The sequence below is a fragment of the Paroedura picta genome, chromosome 9 (assembly GCF_049243985.1).
Source record: "Paroedura picta isolate Pp20150507F chromosome 9, Ppicta_v3.0, whole genome shotgun sequence".
Classification (NCBI taxonomy): Eukaryota; Metazoa; Chordata; class Lepidosauria; order Squamata; family Gekkonidae; genus Paroedura; species Paroedura picta.
This window is the reverse complement of record NC_135377.1, coordinates 5,695,034-5,716,534: the sequence shown is the minus strand read 5'-3', so window position 1 is coordinate 5,716,534 and position 21,501 is coordinate 5,695,034. Positions and strand designations below refer to the sequence as shown.

Below are 21,501 nucleotides of genomic sequence, written 5' to 3'. Positions count from 1 at the left end.
ACCTCCAGTTACGGCTGCAGTTCTACAAATGCCTACCTGAGTATACCTCACTGAAGAAGAAGGAGAAGAAGAAGAAGGAGGAGGAGGAGGAGGAGGAGGAGGAGGAGGAGGAGGAGGAGGAGGAGAAGGAGAAGGAGAAGGAGAAGGAGAAGGAGAAGGAGGAGAAGGAGAAGAAGAAGAAGAAGAAGAAGAAGAAGAAGAAGAAGAAGAAGAAGAAGAAGAAGCTAGTTTTGGAGGAGAAGGAGGAGGAGCTAGTTTTGATACCCCACTTTTCACTACCTGTTTCAGAGCTGTTTATTGACAACATTTGTATAAGATAGGTTGCCAGGTCTTTTCTTAACCTCCCAATTTCTCCGGGCTTGGGACCGGCATGCTCAGGTGTGAAAGAAAACCCGGCCGACAAAGAACAAGGTGGTTAAATATGATCAAACTGGACACTGGACACAGCATCACTCAGCTGAAAGAAGCAGGGCAAGATTGGCTAAAATCACCATTATTTCATTACCTGAAGGAGCTCAGGGGTGGCTAACAAGCATCTTTCCCTTCCTCTCCCCACAACATATATCCTGTGAGGCTGAGAGAGCCCTAAGTGAACTGTTCTGTGAGAAGAGCTCTGAGAGAACTGTGTCAGCTGGCTGCATGTAGAGGAGCAGGGAATCAAACCCAGCTCTCCAGATCAGAGCCACTCTGGCTCTTGACTAGAAACGCACAGGCCTGCCATGTAAACTGGTATGCCAAAGATTTTGATCTGTTTATTTTTTTTATTACGTGCAAAGCATTCTGGTTATTTAGCACATCCAGGGTGGAGGGTTAGCATATAAATGGAAGCAATTCTTTATGGGGCATGCATTCATTTCTCCAAGAGTGGGAAATTATTGAAGGGTAGGCACAGGACAACCTGACACATTTCCTTTGCCGCAATCTATATCACAGGCAATGTCGGCCAAACAGAAACTCTGGTAAAATAAGCTCTCTGCCCTGCACGGCTCTTTGTCACACAGAGGCTGAAGCAGGATTTGCAATGAATCAAGAGGGGCCAATGGGCCAAGGAGAAGCACATATGCTCCCCTGAACATCTGGGAGGAACAAAGAGTCACAGGTCAAGCCTCGGAGGTTGGCCTGAGCCTTCTGGGTTTCACCAAACTGTGGCTCTCTAGATGTCTATGGACTACAATTCCCATAAGCCCCTGTCAGCACGCACCAATGCAAGATTCTCATTGTATGCCCGGGAAACCCCCTCTCCCAAGATTGTCGGAACCTCTATGAATATGTAAATAGATATTTAAATGAATAAGTATATTAAAAAAAAATTAGCAATCACCAGAAGTTCGTGTCAATCTGAAATGCCAGAAGGGGATTGGTTGCCCAAAGTGATTGACAGTGGTAGGCAGGACTAAAGCATGTTGCTCTCTCTTTTCTCTTTTCCAGAAGTGAGTGAGGAGTGCAAGATGTGCATAAAGCAGCCAGAAACACACAAGACATCTTGAGATATTTGGAGTGCTGGTGAGTCACGATTAATTCTAGCGTTTTGCCATACAACAGGCTTCACACTATTATGCCCAAAATGCAGGAAAGCCCCCCGGTATTGGCTATACAGATGAACAACAAAAAACATTGAAAAAGTAGACTGAAGTTTTAAAGGGAGCCAGTAGGTGGCACTGCAGCTCCCCAAAGCACAGGTTTGTCAAATTTAAGATTTCTACCAGCCACTCTTAAAAGAGTAATTGATCTTAAAAACCTTCACTTGACACAATGTTCTGCTATAAAAAACAGAGGGATTTTTTTGTTTGATTTTTGTTTTTGAACACTGGAAACTAGACGGTCCTCAAATGTCAGTCCTCGTAGCCTGTTCTTTTAAGACGAAAACTCACTAGATTGGAATGATAAAAGAAAATCAGAGTCCAGGGGCACCTTTAAGACTAACTGGACTTTGATTTTGTTTTGTTTTGCTGTGCTGCTTCAGACCAACATGGCCACCCACTTGAATCTAGAAGAGGAAGAAGAAAAAGAAGAAGAGTTGGTTCTTATATGCCGCTTTTCCCTACCCGAAGGAGGCTCAAAGCGGCTTACAGTCGCCTTCCCATTCCTCTCCCCACAACAGACACCCTGTGGGGTGGGTGAGGCTGAGAGAGCCCTGATATCACTGCTCGGTCAGAACAGTTTTATCAGTGCCGTTGCGAGCCCAAGGTCACCCAGCTGGCTGCATGTGGGGGAGTGCAGAATCGAACCCAGCATGCCAGATTAGAAGTCCACACTCCTAACCACTACACCAAACTGGCTCTCTAGAATGGCGGAGCAGAGTAACTGTAGTGTCTGTGGACATTCAAAGCAAAGATTGACTCCCTTTTTCTAACCTATCAGCAAACAGACTTATGGACCTATCATGGGCTCCCGTTAAGGGCCAATCATGTGTCTTGGCAGGAGTCTCAAACACATCTATAAGCTCCCCCATTTTGCTTTTCCGTGTTAAGTGTTTTCTGGTTCTAGTTAAGCTCTGGCTGTTTGGATCTGAAGTGTCCGCATTTTCACTGAACCCATGGATTTAATAGAGACTATCAGGGATGGGCATTTAACGAAAAGCCGGCATGCATTAGCACAAGCCTTCCAGCTTCTGGTGGTTCAAGTCTGCTCTGTTGCGTAGGAACAAGGCAGAAGAACTCCTGGGTTCTTATCAATCCTCAGAGGAACTTTGTGGAAAAGAAGCCAGGACAGCTTGATCAAAGGCTGGCTGGAGACTCGGGGAGGGAGGGACATAATGCATGTGATGTTTCTCCCTCTGCAGTCGCCAGCTGCAGCTGTCTATCCTCAGGGAGATGTGTTGGAATCCACAAGAACTGGAGTGTATATGATTTAAAGGTAAAGGTAAAGGTATCCCCTGTGCAAGCACTGGGTCATGTCTGACCCTTGGGGTGACGCCCTCTAGTGTTTTCTTGGCAGACTCAATACGGGGTGGTTTGCTAGTGCCTTCCCCAGTCATTACCGTTTACCCCCCAGCAAGCTGGGTACTCATTTTACCGACCTCGGAAGGATGGAAGGCTGAGTCAACCTTGAGCCGGCTGCTGGGATCGAACTCCCAGCCTCATGGGCAGAGCTTTCAGACTGCATGTCTGCTGCATTACCACTCTGCACCACAAGAGGCTCTTGTATATGGTTTAAATGCATGCAAATAATACCCTGCAGGGGGCATCAGATGAAATATGAAGTTAGTTTGCATATTGAGGTTAGGAACTTCTTTGTGTTTTCAAATACTCTCCTCCAGTGTCCTCATTGGCTCTGCTGGAGACTTCCTGCTCTTCCGGAGCACACTTCCTGTTTGCTCTCCCTAAATCACATTAGTCACTTTGACTGTTGGGATTCTCTCTCTCCTCTCTTACTCAGGTATAAGATACAGTATAATTTGGCACACATGCAGTTGGGGAACATGCAAGGACTTGCAAGGTGCACCTTGTTTTTCCCCTACAGTCTCTCTGCCACTATATCTTCTTTCCTTTCCCTGAAAACCCCTGAAACCTCTCCATTTCCTGCTTCCTTCTTCCTTCCTAACCTCCAGCCAACCTAACCTTACCTGTCACCCCCTTCCAGCTTTCCTCCTTCATTTCTCCAGCACCTTTGCCCTAGTAAAAGCCCCCCCCCACACATGATTTTTACCAGGGAGGAGATTTAAAATACATTCCAGAAACTTCGTGAAACTTCATTAGTTCTTTCTCACTTTTCCTTGAATTTTAAAACCATTTTTCTATTTTTTTAAAAAAAATCATGTACCATTTTTAATAGGTTTTCGTTGATTCGGTGCGTAGCTTTTGGTGCTGTTTCTTTTATTTCATTTGGGGGGATTAAACACCCCCAAATACGTCCCCTCCCCGCCCCCGGGCATGACTTGTTTTTGTTTCAGTTTTATAGATTCAATCTCTGGCTTCCCAGTGGATTTTCTTAGCCCCAATCTATCATACAATTCAGAGTTAATTACATGACATAAACTGGGCATATGTATTCACTTTATTTGGTTCCAGCTGTTTACAGTGCAATCCTTAGCAGAGTTATTCCGCTCGAAACTCTATTGAAATCAGCTGGCTGATGCCGAGTCACAATACAAAGGAGGGCACTGTGTGTTATCCGTTCGCTGCCCCGGATTGTCATTTTAACCCACCCAAGTTTGGTGTAGTGGTTAGGAGCTCCCACGGCACTGATAAAACTGTTCTGACCGAGCAGGAATCTCAGGGCTCTCTCAGCCTCACCCACCCCACAGGGTGTCTGTTGTGGGGAGAGGAAAGGGAAGGAGATTGTCAGCCATTTTGAGCCTCCTTTGGGTAGGGAAAAGCGGCATATAAGAACCAACTCTTCTTCTTCCAATCCTACACTGAACTTGCTTACAGTGAGCTTTGGAAAGAATGCCTCTATTGAAGTCTAGGCCCCAGGACCAAAATACATCAGCGACTCAGTTCTTCTATCAAACAGGAAAAAAAGCCCATCATTACTGTGGGTGGGAGGCACAAAGAGGCAGGGATCCCTTTGGCTTTCCCTCGCCACAACAGAGACCTACCGGAGTAAAAATATGTATGTCGGAGAAATGAAGGAGACGCCTGTTCTGGCCCATTTCCTGGGGCCTCTTGCTAACGCCACGATCCAGTGTGTCAGGAGGGTTGGCACAGAGCCCTGGAAGGCTTGCAGTAAGGGATTCTATGGTCACCAGTGAGGACTAGGTAGGGCTGGCGCTGTGCATAATCAGCAGAGGGACACATCGCATCCCTGTCAGCTCCGCGGAGCTGGGGAGCTGGCCGGGGAGTCCCCCCATGTCTTGCATGCTGCTCCCCACCACTGTGCATGGGGCCCCCATGCTGCTTCTAACCCCTGCTGCTTCTACCTCCAGGCAGCATACCAGGATTTCCACGTGTTTTGAGTGAGTGTGTACCACACTGGGACAGTCCACATACGCTGGGTGATTCCCTCCCCCATGCATGTGCAGGAAGTGTCGGGCATGGTGCCCAGATGCAATGCCCGGCAGCATCCCGGCATGGCTGCTGCCGTGCATAATGAGTAAAAGAGAGACAATCCCTTCAAGGAGATAACACCTGGACAGGCCAAGAGAGATGCAGCAGCAGCCCACAATCTCCAGGTGTGCTGAGTTTCTCCCTCGAACCGATGCCTTGCTGAGTTCCTTTTGTAAGGATAAAAGGGGAAGTGTGGAGGATACAATTTTGATTGGGTGTCCACTGGGGGGAAATAAATGAAATATATCAATATACTAAAAACATCATGGCAGTTTCGTAGCCCAGGGCAGCAATGCTCTGCTACTTGTAGGCAAACAAAACCTTTGGTTTCCCTTTCAAAGCAGCCTTCTAATCGGGAGGGGGGGGGAGAGAGATTATTCCCTTCCCTGCCCCCTCCTTTACATCCTCTGCTCCTCTGAAGCAGCCATTCGGCCGGCCTGCTGAAGTCATCAGAGAGGGAGGGGGAATGCGTCTAGACTCAGCCTTCTTCTCTCCCACAAGAGCCCTGATAGTGGAAAGGAAGGAGCTGCGAAAACAGACTTTTCAGACAAAGAGACTTCCTGTCGGGGTTAACAGGGAAAAGCAAGCAGTAGCCAAAAGCTCTGGTCTTCCAAGAGGAATTTTCGGCCCATCTGAGACATATAAACAGAAGAATGGCATCGAGCCGCTGTGCCCAGAAAGCCAAATATATCTCGCAAAATTGTGCTTTGGGAACTGGTTTGACACACACAGACACACCCTAAAACTTGGTATTTGATTCAAGCAAAAGGCGGATTCCCTGGGGGGGGCTACACGTTTCCCCCCATAACAACCACATTCCGGAAGGCCAAAGAGGGTTATGAGAACAATGTGTGGGGATTAGTTGAAATGTGTAGCCGTGTTGGTCTGAAGTAGCACAATAAAACCAGAGTCCAGTGGCAACTTGAGGACCAACGAAAATTTATTCAAGGCATGAGCTTTCAAGTGCAAGCCCTCTTTGTCAGGCTAAGAACTGACCATCATGACAGTAGGAATATATAAGCAAAAGTTAATCCTGTTACATTAGTAAACTGTGTCACAGCACCCACACACAGCCACATGAGACCAGCCAATCAGACCCCTCGAACCCAGTTGTAGTTCACTACAAATCTCCAAACCAAGGAGTTCAGCTCTCCTGCAGACAACTGATGCTTTGGGGGGTAGACTCCATGGCCTTATACCCCCCACAAAGAATGTAGACTTCCCAAGCTCTAGTGAAATTATGCAGCAATCCTTCAATATATCTTTACTCACAGTACTTACCCCATTTATGCCCCCGTTTTATCTCCAAAGGGGACCCAAAACATTTTATAACGTGCTCCCCTTCTCCGTTCGGGTCTCACCACAATCCTGTGAGGTAGGCTAGACTGAGAGTCTGTGAGTGGCCCAAGGTTAACCAGTGAGCTTCCTTGGAAGAGGGAGGATTTGTACCTGGGTCTCCCATCCCCTAGTCCAACAGTCTAACCACTGCAAGACGAATAATTCTGCACCCCAGGCAACCAGCAAACTATTGTTGAAATCTGCAGTGTATAATCAAAGCCTTTAGGATTCCCATGTTGCAAAAGACTGGTCTCTGTACTGTGAGAGCCAATATGGTAGACAGGGGTGGACTACAATTCCCATGAGCCCCTGCCACACCATGGACATCTGGACAGCGAGTTTGGCCACCCCTGGAGTAGTGGTTAAGAGTAGAGGCTTCTAATCTGGCAAACTGGATTTGATTCTCTGCTCCTCCACGTGCAGCCAGCTGGGTGACCTTGGGCTCGTCACAGTCCTGTTAGAGCTGTTCTCACAGAGCAGTTTCTCTCAGAGCTCTCTCAGCCCCACCTACCTCAGAGGCTGTCTCTTGTGGGGAGAGGAAGGAAGGGTGATTGTAAGCCGTTGTGAGACTCCTACAGCCAGTGTAAGGTTTAATTTTATAGCTGCAGCTGAACAAAATCTTCTTCAAAATGGTTCTCAAGGATGGGAGAATGAGTTCCTAATGATGCCTCCACAGGGCTTAAAGGGTCTCCCCAGATCCTGGAATGCAATTGAGCTTGTGCGTTATGAAGAAGAATTTGTTCAGCTGCATCTATCAAAAATAAGCCTCAGACCGGTGGTTAGTCTGCTGCTATTCACAGCGGAGAGACCAGCCTTTTGCAACACTGGAATGCTGAAGGTTTTGTCTGAATAAAAACATTGATCACATACCTGGACAATATTTTGCTGTTTGCCAATGGTACCGGATTATTTGACTTGTTCTGTCATACTGTACCTTCCTATACTTTTTTTGCTTGCATAGTCTAAACCAGCCTTTCTCAGCTTTTTCACCATTGAGAAACCCCTCAAACATTCTCCAGGCCTTGAGAAACCCCCCAAAGTGGCAAATTCATGTAGAATAGGATTGGGATGCACAGGTGTGGACACACCCACCCAGTGCCCCTCCCCTCCCCACCCCCTCCAGGCCCATCATTGGCCATTTGGGGAGGGGGGGGAGCAGATTGGCATGACCATATATGGTCATATCACCCAATAAATCAGGGGTAGTCAAACTGCGGCCCTCCAGATGTCCATGGACTACAATTCCCAGGAGCCCCCTGCCAGCGAATGCTGGCAGGGGGCTCCTGGGAATTGTAGTTCATGGACATCTGGAGGGCCGCAGTTTGATTGCCCCTGCAATAAATGTTTATCAATTTTAAAAAAATTATTTATATTATTAATTAAATTTATATGCTGCCCCTCCCAGACCTGCTGTCTCATTTATTTACAAACATATATAAATAATTAACGCCCATTCATTCAGGAAACTCTTCCAGAGCCATCAAGAAAGCCCAGGATTTCACAAGACCCTGGTTGAGAAAGTCCGGTCCAACTATTGCAAGACGCTTGAGCATAACATTTGAACAGGGACGTAAAATGATATCTTGCAATGGATAAGATCGGATCCTTTCTCATTAAGCTCCCTGCAGTCACAACATCTCCAGCCCCGGCCTCCAGCTAGATCTCTGTGGCCAGGATGGCGTCGATTGGGAGGGTGTGTCTCCTCGGGTGCTCACAGACCCAACCCTCGCCAATAGCAGAGTTTTTGATTGACACAGCCCCAAGTCCTAGGTTTTGTGTGCATTTTGTGGAAGGGCAAGTCCAACTTTGCAAGTGTCGTTTGGGAGAAAAGAAAAACCCATCCGCATCAAGCCATATCTATAAAAGGAAGCCAGCTGGCCTTGTGGTAACAAGCAAACCAAACTCACGAGAGCTTAGTGTATTCTGGGATCAACTGCTGGCTCTGAGCCACAAGTCAAGACATGGGTGGGGAGGGGAATGCCACGTCAAGCTACCTCCAGAAGAATCGGATTTTAGAGTAGTTGAAAAAGAAAAAGTAAATGGTGTTACATTCCAGTTCCATGGTCAGAGTAAAATTGTACACACCAATCAGCTTGCTGGTGGTGGCCAAACTTCTGATGTCCAACTCCCATCAGCCCCTGCCCTGTAGTCCATGGACATCTGGAGGGCAACAGTTTGGCCACCCCAATCTTTGTTTTTTGTTTTTTTTTTTCATCCTGCTTTAGGATGCTTAGGGCTGATCCTGCGTTGAGCAGGGGGTTGGACTAGATGGTCTGTATGGCCCCTTCCAACTCTATGATTCTATGATATATATTCCACCTTCCCTGAAATAAGATTAAGTCATTTTACTTGCATCTCACAATGTTCCTTTGAACTAGGAGTGACTTACAGGCCCAAGATCACCCAGTTAGAATTATGCGTTGGGGTAATACAGCCTCCCCTCCATGGGGGTAGGGGCCCCCCACTGTTAGGCCCCTCCTCTCTACTTCTAATCAGCTGACCGGCAAGGGGGACTGACACCCTCTCAAAGGAAGGGACACCTGACATTTCAGATATGTGTCTACATGACTCCACCATGATCCAGAAGTGACATAGAAATATTTGGGATGTCAGGGCGATTGTCTAGTTTATGGGCAAAAAATTGATGGTAGAAGCTAAATCTACCATAGAAGAACAGGGGAACTGATCTCTCTAGTCTGGAGATGAACTCTCATTCCAGGGGATTCCCCCGTCCCACCTGGAGGCTGGCATCCCTATGTGCTTTGGCTACATTCCAAGCTCGGATTAAACATCAATGAGACCTGATCATGAATCCCTAATATAAGATGATGTCCTTGGTCCACATTCTTTATCCTATTTCCAATGGGAACAGAATGCAAAAATAATTCAAGTCCACCTGGGATGTTCAACAAAATGTTAGGTGTTCCAGTCCACCACAGTGAAACGGATCTGACAGTGCAAAACAGATGTCAAAGGCGAATGCACAGATGCACAGATGTCAAAGACAAATGTGAGAACCTGGTGGCGTGATTTGCAGCTGAATCAGGCCCAGTGGAGCACGTGGCTTCTCCTGACACGTGGGCCTGTAATATGTTAACCCAATCTGCCATGCTGAAACCTGAAAACCGCAATTCGTTCTCCAGTTTCCTGTCACTCTCTTCGGAATTAAGGAAAACGAGCAAGCCTTTGCACACTTCAAAGGCTCTGCAGGGGCTGAAAGGGAATCTGGGGGAAGGAAAAGCAATTTGGGGACTCCTCGGGAGGCAGACAAAGGCTGCTCGGGCAGTTCCGGCCTTGCGTGGGATTTTACGGCCTCCTTGCAGGTCCATGAGGAATGGCGCTGAGGGGGCTGAGAAGTATTCAGAACTGAAAAAGCCGACTGTTTAGGACACCGCCACGAGTCTGAGACTGCAGGTGAAGAAGAAAGAAAGAAGTTGGAAGAAGAGACTCATTCAGGCTGTCTGGGAGAAAAGGAAAAGTGAAGGTGTGGTGGACAGACAGCGGTCCTGCCCCTTCCTGAAAAAGTACCAGTCCCCTTCCATCTAGTTTGGAGTGTGAGCCAATTAAGACCCATGAAATGGCTGGAGGAACCAGTATGAGAGGAGATTCACCTTTAGTTTGTGTCATCAGAGCAGCACCATCAAGCAACCCCTGAAACATTCTTCAGGGTTTGAGATACCCCAGAAGTGGTGTGATCATGCAGAATATGGTTGGGAACCAGAGTTGTGGACACGCCCACCCAGGGCCCCTCCCCTTCCCACCCCCTCCAGGCCCATCATTGGCCGTTTTGGAGGATGGGGCTGGTAGACATGACCATGTATGGTTATATTACCCAATAATTGTTGAACAAATCCACCTCAAATCCTGCCCAAGTCCAGCTCAACTCCTAACGTCTCCAGGTTTCCCCAAACTGGGAGTTCACAATTCTAGTGTCATACTACTTATCGTTGCTCGATTGACAGCCTAACATCTAGAGCAGGATGAGTTCCAAAATTAACCCTTGCCCAAGGACAAAATAAACCAATTTCCAGCACAGACAAGGAGGCATCACATCCGAATGATTTGCAATCCCAAAATCTACCCTATAAGAGGAAAGGTCAACCTAGCTCTACATTGGGGAACAATTGAATGTTGCCATATGAAGATTCTATACCGGCTCAAACCAAGAAATTAAGATGTTGGGTGTAATTCCATAAAGTCTTTAAGGAGATCGGAACCCTAACCCTGCAATTTTAGCAAACAAAAATAACCCACTGGCATCAACAGAGTTTGTTTTCTGGACCACAAAGGAAGTGATATTCTTAGCTGCCCGGGGGGAATGTGATTCCTGTGTTTCTCTCAAAGTTTCAGAAGACTGTCTGCAGCACTGATTTTTACAATTTGGATAGAATGTTTGCATAGGAGTATTTTTGGTATAAAAGGAGGGTTTTGGAAGAGCTATAATATTCTTCCTTTGCTGTTTCTACTGCTTTTTGCCTTCGGTTCAACCTTAATCAACAACAAGAGCCCTGCTGGATCGGACCAGTGGTCCATCTAGTGCAGCATCCTGTTTCACACAGTGGCCAACCAGTTCCTCTGGGGGGCTGACAAGAGGACATGGAGACCGAGGCCCTCCTCTGATAAGAATAGAAGAGCTCTGCTGGATCAGGCCAGTGGTCCATCTAGTCCAGCATCCTTTCTTGGAGGGTGGACTCTGTGACATTCTACCCCACTGAGGCCCCACCCCTTTCCAATTCCTGACCCAGATACACCCCACCTTTAAACCTCCACAAATTTCCCAACTTGGAACTGGCCACATAATTATTTCCTAGCTCCCTTAATCCAGCCTCACATTCCTAAAAGCAGAAAAGAGGTGCATTTGATTAAAACATCTGCAAGACGAAGATGGCTCAAATAAATGAATAATTCAAGCCACATGTTAGGAAAGAAGGGGAAAAGGTAAAGCTGTCCTCCTGGACATGGAATCGGAAGGAAAAAAATGATGTCTCCATGAAATTAAAAAGTTACAATCCCCTTAAATCACTCTGCAAATGAAGTCCAGTCCTTGTGATGGAGACACCTTTCTGCAGTCTGGAAAACATAATCCTGATGTTTCATCCTTTGGCAAAAAAGTAGCCCAAATATGCTATGAATCAGCCACTTTGATCAGCAGGGAGGGAACCATCTCTATTTTTACGTTATTAGTTTACAGATCTATTCATTTTTAAATGTTGCTCCTCGTGAAATAAGTATTTGAATCTGTGAGATCTGCAGTGTGCATGATTCAATGGCATATGAAGAACATCCTGCAGGGGGCATCAGAAGAGATGTGCAGTCAGCATAACATTAAGGACGTGCTGATATTTTGCCAAAAAAATCTCATCAGTGTCCTGATTACTTAATTGTAGACTTCCTGCTCATTTGAGCACACCCTATTTTCTTCTAGAAGAATCACATAGTTGGAAGGGACCTCCTGGGTCATCTAGTCCAACCCCTGCACTATGCAGGACACTCACAACCCTATCGCTCATCCACTGTCACCTGCCATCTCCTTGAACCTTCTCAGAATCAGCCTCTCCGTCAGATGGCTCTCCAGCCTCTGTTTAAACATTTCCAAAGATGGAGAACCCACCACCTCCTGAGGAAGCCTTTCTTAACTTGTTTACCCTTGAGAAACCCTTGAAACATTCTTCTGGCTTCAAGAAACCCCAGAAGTGATGTGATAGTACAGAATATGTTGGGGAAGCAGAGCTGTGTATATGCCCACCCAGGGCCCCTCCCAGCCCATTCAAGCCCATCATTGGACATCTTGGGGTGTGTGTGGGGGGGGGGCAGCGGACTGATATGGCCATATATTGTCATATCACCTGATAAATGTTTAAAATTTTAAAAATAAAACAATAATTAACTCCCTCCCATTTGGGAAACCCCTCCAGGGCGGTCAAGAAACCCCAGGGTTTCATGAAACCCTGGCTAAAGCCTGCTGTGGAACAACAGTTAGCCAGACAATTAGGACTCTCTCTCTCTCCTCTCTCTCACTCACAACGATTGTTTCTCGTTTCAATAAAACTATGTTATTCTTTAAGCAGCCGGCGCTGCGCATCTCCATTGCAGATTTAAACTCGGCCAGCAACAAGGTTGTCCTGAGTAGCTTGGAAGTCGGTGGTGACCGAAAAAGCAGTAAATAAACAGCCTTCTGTCACAGGTCGTAATGATCATTTGAAAAGTTGGCAGCTCCTTCTTGAAAAGAGTCCTGTGGCATGCTGGGAATGCTTACGGTTCAGTCCCTGCATCTCCCAGCTGCCATCATGCAGTAATCCCCCAATATGGATGGTTAACTATAGCTTGGAATGTCAACGGAGCCTAGGAGTAAATATATCTCGTGCGGATGGCAAGTAGGAGCCAGTGTTCCTCTCGATGGCATTTGTCAGGGGAGACAGCACCATCCTGCGTCCCCATTGCTCACTATCGCTTCATCTTTTTAATTCGGTTTCACCCAGTTCCTTTCATCACATCCCCACTCACAGGTGGCATGAAAGTCCCATGGCAGCGAATCTGAATATCCTAACTGCACATCTCGCCTGATGTCCCCTAATAGGATATTCGTCATACTCTGTTGGATCACACGTACTATAGCAGGGGTAGTCAAACTGCGGCCCTCCAGATGTCCATGGACTACAATTCCCAGGAGCCCCTGCCAGCAAATGCTGGCAGGGGCTTCTTGGAATTGTAGTCCATGGACATCTGGAGGGCCGCAGTTTGACTACCCCTGTACTATAGGTTTTGCATATCCCAACAAAAACAGCTGCAGACAGTTCTTTCTTTCAACCTTTTTCTAAGCCTACAATAGCCCTTCTCAAGTTTTTTTTACCCTTTGAGAAAGCTCTGAAACATACTTCAGGCTTTGAGAAACCCCAGAAGTGGTGCATTCCCATAGAACATGGTTGGGAAGTGTAGCTGGGCACACACTTATACGGAAATTAATTAATTAATTCCCACCTTTTCAGGAAACCCTGGTTGAGGAAGCCTGGCCTAGAAGATGCTTTCCCCCACTTTGACTCAGCTGATCTTAGACCCATCAATATTGAGACTAGACTGCTGCAATGTGTTCTGCGTGGGTCTACCCTTGTTGTCAACTCAGTGACTCTGGCTGGGACGTAATGTCACATCTCAGTTCTTATCTGGAGCTTAGCATATCATGCGCATGACACCTATCCTGCAGACACATTACTTGCTGCCCATAAGTTGCCAACCACAGTTTAAGGCCCTGGAAATCCCATACAAAGCCCTTCAATGCCTTTGAACCTCTTATATACAGGACAATCTATCCTGCTATTTTCTGCTGTGACAGCTTTGCACATCTGAGTAAGACCTTCTGAAAACACCAAACAGGCTAGATCAACCAGTGCTCACAGACGTGGATTCTCTGTTATGGCCACAATCTTATGACATTGCTGAACAGTTGTCTCAACTAGTGGCGTGGCCGAATCTCTGAATCATTGCCTTATCTCTGAATCACTTCTGAATCACTGAATTGCATTTCAGGTAAGGCTGATTAGGACAACTTAAAGTGCAGGGATGGGCAGTTCAGCTTGGATACAGCCCAAAAGAACCTGAATCAGCATTATTTCACCTTATGTGAAGCAAATCGTCCATTCCTAGTTTCCATCATTCAATCGATCGATTGATTGATTGATCCCACATCTCATCTGATGGTTGACATTGACTTACACCACCTTGAGTCTCACTGAGAAAAACAAGCTATAAATAAATAAATAAATACTGGGAACAGTAAAATTCCTAATAATGCTGCAAGAGTCAAGCTACATCAAATAAAATAATATCAAATTAAATATTTATTATACAGTGTGCACAGTAACCAAGGTAAAACCATGGGGATCGATTCAAAGGCTGCATTAAAATTCAAATCAAGCTTCCCCTAAACATAATTACTGACCCCTGAGGCCCGAATTCATATAGTCTTATGCTGGTCATTTGATAACTTCATCAACTATATATGTGAAATCCTTACAGCGTTTGTGAAGCTTATCTTGACTTTTAACGCAGTCAGATATGTGCACGCTATAGCTTGAACTTTGCTGCTGTGTGCACCATATAACAAATATTTAATTCAATATTAATTTATGTGATGCAGCTTGACCCTTGCATGTAGCTTGCTTGACCCTTGCAACATTATTAGTATATTTGGGGTAGAATTAATTTCTCCCCTCCTTCATTGGCAGTAATATTCCTGCCAACTTAACCCAAACAATAAATCTCTTATTTCCACATCTTTGAAATGACAACAACAACATCCATTTACAAGTCCCGTCCACCCGTGGGAGAATCTGTCGCCCGTAAATTGTGGCCGAGGAAAAGGGTTACTCACTCTCACAAAGCCGTCTCCTCAGCTGGACTCGTATCTTATCGATGGCATCGTAATCGGAAACATGGAAAGCGTAAGCAGACTTGGGTTCAGAAGCAATTTCATCCAGCTCTTCTTTAAGAGCTTCGCCGACGCCCACAGCAAAGATTTTGATGCCCGCTTTATGTGCCGCGGTGGCTGGCTCCAAGACGTGATCCTGGCTCCTGCCGTCCGTCAGAAGGATGGCCACTTTCTTAACGCTGGGGTCGTTGGGCCTCCCGCCAGCCAAGGCGGAAAAGCTGTGCTGTGTGATGTACCGTAGGGCGTCCCCCGTGTTTGTGTTGCCCCCGTGGTACCGGATCTTCCTGGCAGCTTTTTTGACCTCCGCCTCGGTATCGTACGTGCCCAGTTCAAACTCGGTGATTGGCTGAGTGCTGTAACGGACGACGCCCACCCGGGTTTTGTCGGGTCCAATCTCAAAACTGCCCACCAGGTCGGCCACCCACTGGCGGACCTTCTGGAAGTCGTCGATGCCGACGCTGGAGGAGGCGTCCAAGAGGAAGATGAGGTCATAGTGGACACTCTTGCAACCTGTGGGGGAAACACAGGGGAGTCCTGAGAGGTAGCACAGGAGCAAGGCCACTAGCATCAAATACATGTCCTGTTCCATACAGCAATTTGTGTCGGGAGTTACTTCTTGTTAGCCTCTGTTGGGCCAAGTGGGCATGCCACCTTAGATGGCCATTGCCCTGCTGTTCTTCTTTTCATTCCCAAGCGAATCTGAACTTGTTATGCAAACTTTCTCTCTCTCTCGCTGTGCAATATCTCAATCCAGCCCTTTCGCCTACTCCGTCTGCGTGTCTGTGCGGCTGCTGTTTTCCTCTGGAATCCCAACAAACTGCTCTCTGTTTCATCTGTATCCATCCCCTTTGCATGCAACATACTGGGAGGAAAAGAACAGCCAGCCAGCCAGGCTTCAATCTGATTAGGGGGAGAGGCTTTGGCTCTGTGGAAGAACCTCTGCTTTGCCTGCAGAAGGTCCCCGGTTCAATCCCCTGCATCTCCAGGGGAAGGGTCTAGGTCAGCGTTTCTCAACGTTCTTACCATTGAGAAACCCCTGAAACATTCTTCAGGCTTCGAGAAGCCCCAGAAGCAGTGTGATCGTGCAGAATGTGGTTGGGAAGCAAAGCTGTAGACACGTCCACCTGGAGCCCCTCCCCTTCTCACCCCCTCCAGGCCCACCTGGGCCTATTCTGCACACAATAGATAATGCACTTTCAATGCACTTTAGAAGTATATTTTCCTATTCTGCACAGGAAAATCCAGCTTCCAAAGCACATTGAAAGTACATTATCCTATGTATGCGGAATGGGCCCTGGTCTAAGTATTGACTGTGGGAGGATCTCTGGAGAACTGTTGTCAGTAAGTAGACAATAGTGAACATGAGGGAACAGCACCCTGGTTCACTATAAGGCAGTTGCATGTGGCTGGTGGTAGAAAATGAATTATAATGTTCAAAGCAAGAGGCATTCAGAAATGGCTTGCCATCACCTATGTGAAAGAGCCAGTGTAGTGGAGAGGTTAAGAGCAGCAGACTGTAATCTGGAGAATGGGGTTTGATTCCCCCACTGTTCCACATGCAGCCAGCTGGGTGACCTTGGTCTAGTCACAGTCCTGTTAGAACTGTTCTCCCAGAGCTGTCCTGCCAGAGCTGTCTCAGCCCCACTTACCTCACAGGAGAGGAAGGGAAGGTGATAGTATGCCGCTTTGAGACTCCTTTGTGCAGTGAAAATAGGGGTAGAAAACCAACTCTCCTCCTTCTTCTAGTGAACAGAAGTTTGATTTAGTCATTTTTTTTAAAGACCCAGTGTGCTGACAACATGTTGGAGGCCCCAGGTCCGAAAGAAATTCATCTGGCTTCAACCAGCGCCAGGTCCTTTTTGGCCAAGGCCCCAGACTGGGGGAATTGAGATCCGGGCCTTGACAGAACTACCTCAGTTCTTCAGGGCCTGCAAAATGGCGCTCTTCCACCAGCCTTATGGTTGAGGCCGGAACAAGCTAATATAGCCAACAAAATCTGTGGACTTCTCCCCATTCATCTCCAGTGTTTCCACCACTAAACTGAAAGGTCAACTCAAGGGGGAAAATCAGAGCACTACAAGGTGGTATTTGTTGATTTAACTGTATATATGATTTGTGATATGAACCACCCTAAATCTGCTGCTGGGGAGGGGCTGTCTATAAAACCAGTAATAAATAAAATGGATGGATGGATGGATGGATGGATGGATGGATGGATGGATGGATGGATGGATGGATGGATGGGTGGGTGGGTGGGTGGGTGGGTGGGTGGATGGATGGATGGATGGATGGATGGATGGAAGGAAGGAAGGATTTATAGAACGCCTCTTCCAGCCTAGCCATCTTGTGGAAGAATGAATGAAGCCCATTGTTACTTCTTGGAAATTAGTATGCACTTACCTGCTCTCTGAACCTGAGTGCTCTTTCCTTCCCCAACGAGAAGAAGAAGTATCAAGACACAAGTTATCCAGCATCTTCCTGCAAAGGGCATGTCTCCCTTCTCCGGAAACATAGAATTCACTTTTGATGCCAGTTATTCTACAAATCCACCATGTCTAGAAAGAAAACAAAGGGAAGGAAATGGTTAACTCAGGGAGTGGTCTTTCTAGGTGGGGGGAGCAGTGAAAGGAGGAGCTCTGAGGAGTTAAGAAACTTTTACAACTCTTATTTAGATGCGTCTTCCTCTCCTCCCTTGTTCCTCTTGAGAAGCAGACTGTACACAGGCAAAGAAACGGAGGTCACCAGCGTTAGAAAGAACAGCTTAAGTACTCCTTCATTATAGGCCCTGGATTATTTAGGGTGACAGAAGTTCAACTTAGACCATACAGTCAGAGCAACAGACTGGAAACTCTCCCCAGAAAACAATTATGCCTCCAGGTTAGGCTTCCAACCCATTGGGAGGGAGATGACGGCTCTGAAGTGGATTGACTGGATGGCAATTGTAATATCTCCGGCAATTGACCCAGCTGCGGTCCGAAACGCTTGACCCCTGTGACTGTGTCTCTGTGTAAACCTCAGTGCTCAGGAATCCCTCTTTGGGGGGAGGTGTTGATGGACACGCTGGATGGAGCAGAATGGAACGTACAAAGACCAGATAACCGAGTGGCAGTGAAACTTCTAATACCAACTGTCTCAGAACGCTCAATCTGAACGGTTCTACAAGAGTGTTTGCACCTTCTGTTGAGGATGCAGAAGGGGATTTGGATAGAAAAGGGCTTCCTATGGCCCTAGGGAGTTCAGAAAGGGGCCTTGGACCCTGTAGACACGGAAGCCACCAAAAGTAATTGTGCCTAAGGCTGTGGAGAGAAAGCTAAAGGCAAATGCGGAACCAGAGGTTGAACATTCAGCTAATCAAATATTCCTTAAAAAAATATCAGGAAGTTCCTAATTGAACTATGCTAAATACACGTCTCCTCCAGTGCCCCCTGTAGGAGATTCTTCATATTTTGTTGAGTCATGCACACTACAGACCTTGCTTATCCTCACATGCTGGCAAGGGCTCATGGGAATTGTAGTCCTTAGACATTGGGAGAGCCACAGTTTGGCTACCTCTGCCACGGTGGCTCCTGGCAGCCAGTGGGTAGGGGAAGAAGGTCACAAGAAAAATAACTGCAGAGACAGTATTACAAATCATAACAACCCTCATAACAGAAATTCAAATTCTGCAGGAGAAGGGCAGATAATGAATGCAACAACTAAAATTCTGGATCCTCTCATGTATCTATTGTTTATTGGAAATTAAATGCTGAGTATCAGTTGCATCACTGGCACTAAAGAAGTTACAGTGAACTCTTTTGAAATGACTGAAGCAATCTAACTTATCCCTCAAGGAGTCTCTACTGCAGCCCTTCTCAAATTTTTACCACTGAGGACCCCATAAAACATTATTCAGGCTTCGAGAAACCCCAGAAGAGGTGCAATCATGCAGAACATGGTTGGGAAGCAGAGCTGTGGACACGCCCACCTGGGGCCCCTCCCCTTCCCACCCCCTTCAGGTCCATCACTGGCCATTTTGGAGTGGGGAGGGTATAAGGTCATATCATATAAGGTCATATCACCCAATAAACTTTTAACACATTTAATGAATATATTAAAATTAATTAACTCGCAGTCCTTTGGGAAACCCTTCCAGGGCCATCAGGTAGCCCCAAGGGTTCATGAACTGCATACAAGCTTTCCTGCATGATACTTACTTTCCTACTGTATTTTGAGTAGGGATGCCTGACCACTAGGGGGGGCCTGGGGGGGTTCTTCTGCTGTCAGGCCCCACCTCCAAAAGGGAACAAAGCTAGAAATTAATCCGACATGCCAACGAGACCTGGAAGTGACATAGACAGATCGGGGAGGGGATGGATGGCCCCTTCCCACTCTAGGATTCTAGGAGTCTAAAGCTGAAGGAAATTGGCTGTGTGGTCAGTTCACTTTAAGGACCAATTAAGGAAACATCTCCTGCATCTGCTAACCTTAAAAATCACAGGAGGAGAAATCTTCAGTATGAAACCCTTGGTTCGCTTACCTGGCTCGCTGAAAACAGTGGGGTTTGTTTCTCTGATACAGCCAGGCTGCAAAGCAGTCAGATTTCAAAGCCAAAGATCTGCAAGCTTGGAAGTTTTCCCAAACTTGATTATCAACTTCAAAGAGCATCTGTATGAGATTTCTAGGCAATCAAACCAAAAGGGGAACTAAAACCCAACCTGGAAAATCAAGGCAGGAACCCAAAGTTTGAGTAAACATAAAATGAAATACAAAATGCAATTATTTATTATCTAATGTGCATCATTAGAATTGAAAACTACATACAGAGATGTCTTTTAAAACATAAATCCATGTTTACAGCAACCTACATGTGGATTTGCATTTTTAAAGACATCTTTGTATATATGCACATCTTTGTCTGTAGTTTTTAATCCTAATTAGACAATAATTGCATTTTATTTTATTTTGTTGTTTGTTCAACATTCTGTTTCCTGGTTAGATTTCTAGGTAGCCCATAAGTGTGACTCATGCAGTTCAGAAATTTTCCCAGTAGATGTCCCTGTTTCTTTTCATGTTCTGTTCTTCGTTCGTATTCTGGTAAATCTGTTTGCAATGTAAAGACATTGAGGGTTTCGTTTCTGGGTATTTTAGACCCAGTCTATACAATGTAATCAGTGTATACAATGTGTGCAAATTGTATGTAATTCTGATTTAGAGGCACCCAAACAGGAAAAGAAGAGAGCATGCCTCTGAAGAAGGAAATGCAGGTTTATTTTGCACTAGAGTGAAATGAAGATGAAAGAGGATTTAACAGAGAGGAAAAATTGAAAATTATCTCCAGTGGTCAAGTACATTTGCCCCAATAGTGTTAGTTCCAGAGTAAATACAGGAGTGACTTCTATTTGAATTTATTTGAATTTATTTGAATTTATTTGAATTTATTTGAATTTGTTTGAATTTCTAGACCATTCTCTCCACCAAAGTGGAATCAGGGCAGTTCACAACATGTATAAAATGTGTATCATTGACAATTTGTGGAGGGGGGGTTGTCATGACCATATATAGTCCCTTTTACCCAATAAATATTTAACAAATTAAAAATATATTTAAAATTAATTAACTCCCACCTATTTCAGAAACCCTTCCAGCCTGCCCTAGAATAAGGTTGCCAACCTCCAGGCAAGAACTGGAGCTCTACTAAGGTTGCAAGATCCTTTGGTGTAGGCCTCTTGCTCTTAAACCACTATTCCCTGCTGGCTCTCAAGGAGACCAAAAGCAAGTGGCCACCCCTTGAAGAGCCACACAAACCACTCATGATAACCAGCCAGCTCCCAAAGAAATAGATGGACAGCAAACAGCATCAGTCCCAGTAAACAGTAAAACTGAAAGGGTACAGAGGAGAGCGACGAAGATGATCTGGGGCCAAGGGGCCAAGCCCTATGAAGATAGGTTGAGGGACTTGGGAATGTTCAGCCTGGAGAAAAGGAGGTTGAGAGGGGACATTTAAGTATTTGAAAGGTTGGAGGAGGGCAGGATGCTGTTCCCGTTGGCTGCAGAGGAGAGGACACACAGTAATGGGTTTAAACTTCAAGTACAACGACATAGGCTAGATATCAGGAAAAAAAAATTCACAGTCAGAGTAGTTCAGCAGTGGAATAGGCCACCTAAGGAGGTGGTGAGCTCCCCCTCACTGGCAGTCTTCAAGCAAAGGCTGGATAGACACTTTTCTTGGATGCTTTAGGATGCTCTGGGCTGATCCTGCGTTGAGTAGGGGGTTGGACTAGATGGCCTGAATGGTCCCTTCCAACTCTATGATTCTGTGATTCTAAACACAGGCTGTTGCATCATATAATGGAATTCTCTGAACCAAATGACCTCTTTGGGCCTCCCCTTGAGTGGTACAAAGTGAAGCTCTAACATCTAGTGTTGCTGAAGCCACTTCAGGAGGTTTACCTAAGACAACCCTAGATTAAAAATGTCAACAGTCTGTCTACAACAAGGAAAAAAATGACTATGATCCAAGGCAGATCCTCCTCATTCTTTCTGGGCTGGGTACTCTAGCTCTGAACTCTCCTCCTGTCTTAGAATCAGGATCATACAGAACTGGAAGAGACCACCAAAGGCCATCCAGTCCAGCCCCCACCACTTAAAAAAGCACAACCTCCTGGCAGGTGCTTTATCTAATTTCCTCCTACAAACTTCCAACGAAGGAGACTCCACCACCCTCCAAGGCAGCATATGCCATCGACGAACAGCCCTCATGGTTAGAGAATG

The 21,501-nt window shown here is 46.1% G+C and overlaps 1 protein-coding gene across 1 annotated transcript in view; it reads right to left on the bottom strand.

Annotated features, from left to right (window-relative positions):
* Positions 1-21,501, bottom strand: part of COL22A1 (collagen type XXII alpha 1 chain) — a 142,652-nt gene that overhangs the window by 109,734 nt on the left and 11,417 nt on the right. The window contains exons 2-3 of the mRNA XM_077351434.1: positions 17,152-17,306; positions 14,695-15,261 (exon numbers count right to left, since the gene is read on the bottom strand). Coding sequence (XP_077207549.1) covers positions 14,695-15,261; positions 17,152-17,263 — 679 coding nt within the window. The 5' untranslated portion in view covers positions 17,264-17,306. The remainder of the gene's footprint in view (positions 1-14,694; positions 15,262-17,151; positions 17,307-21,501) is intronic.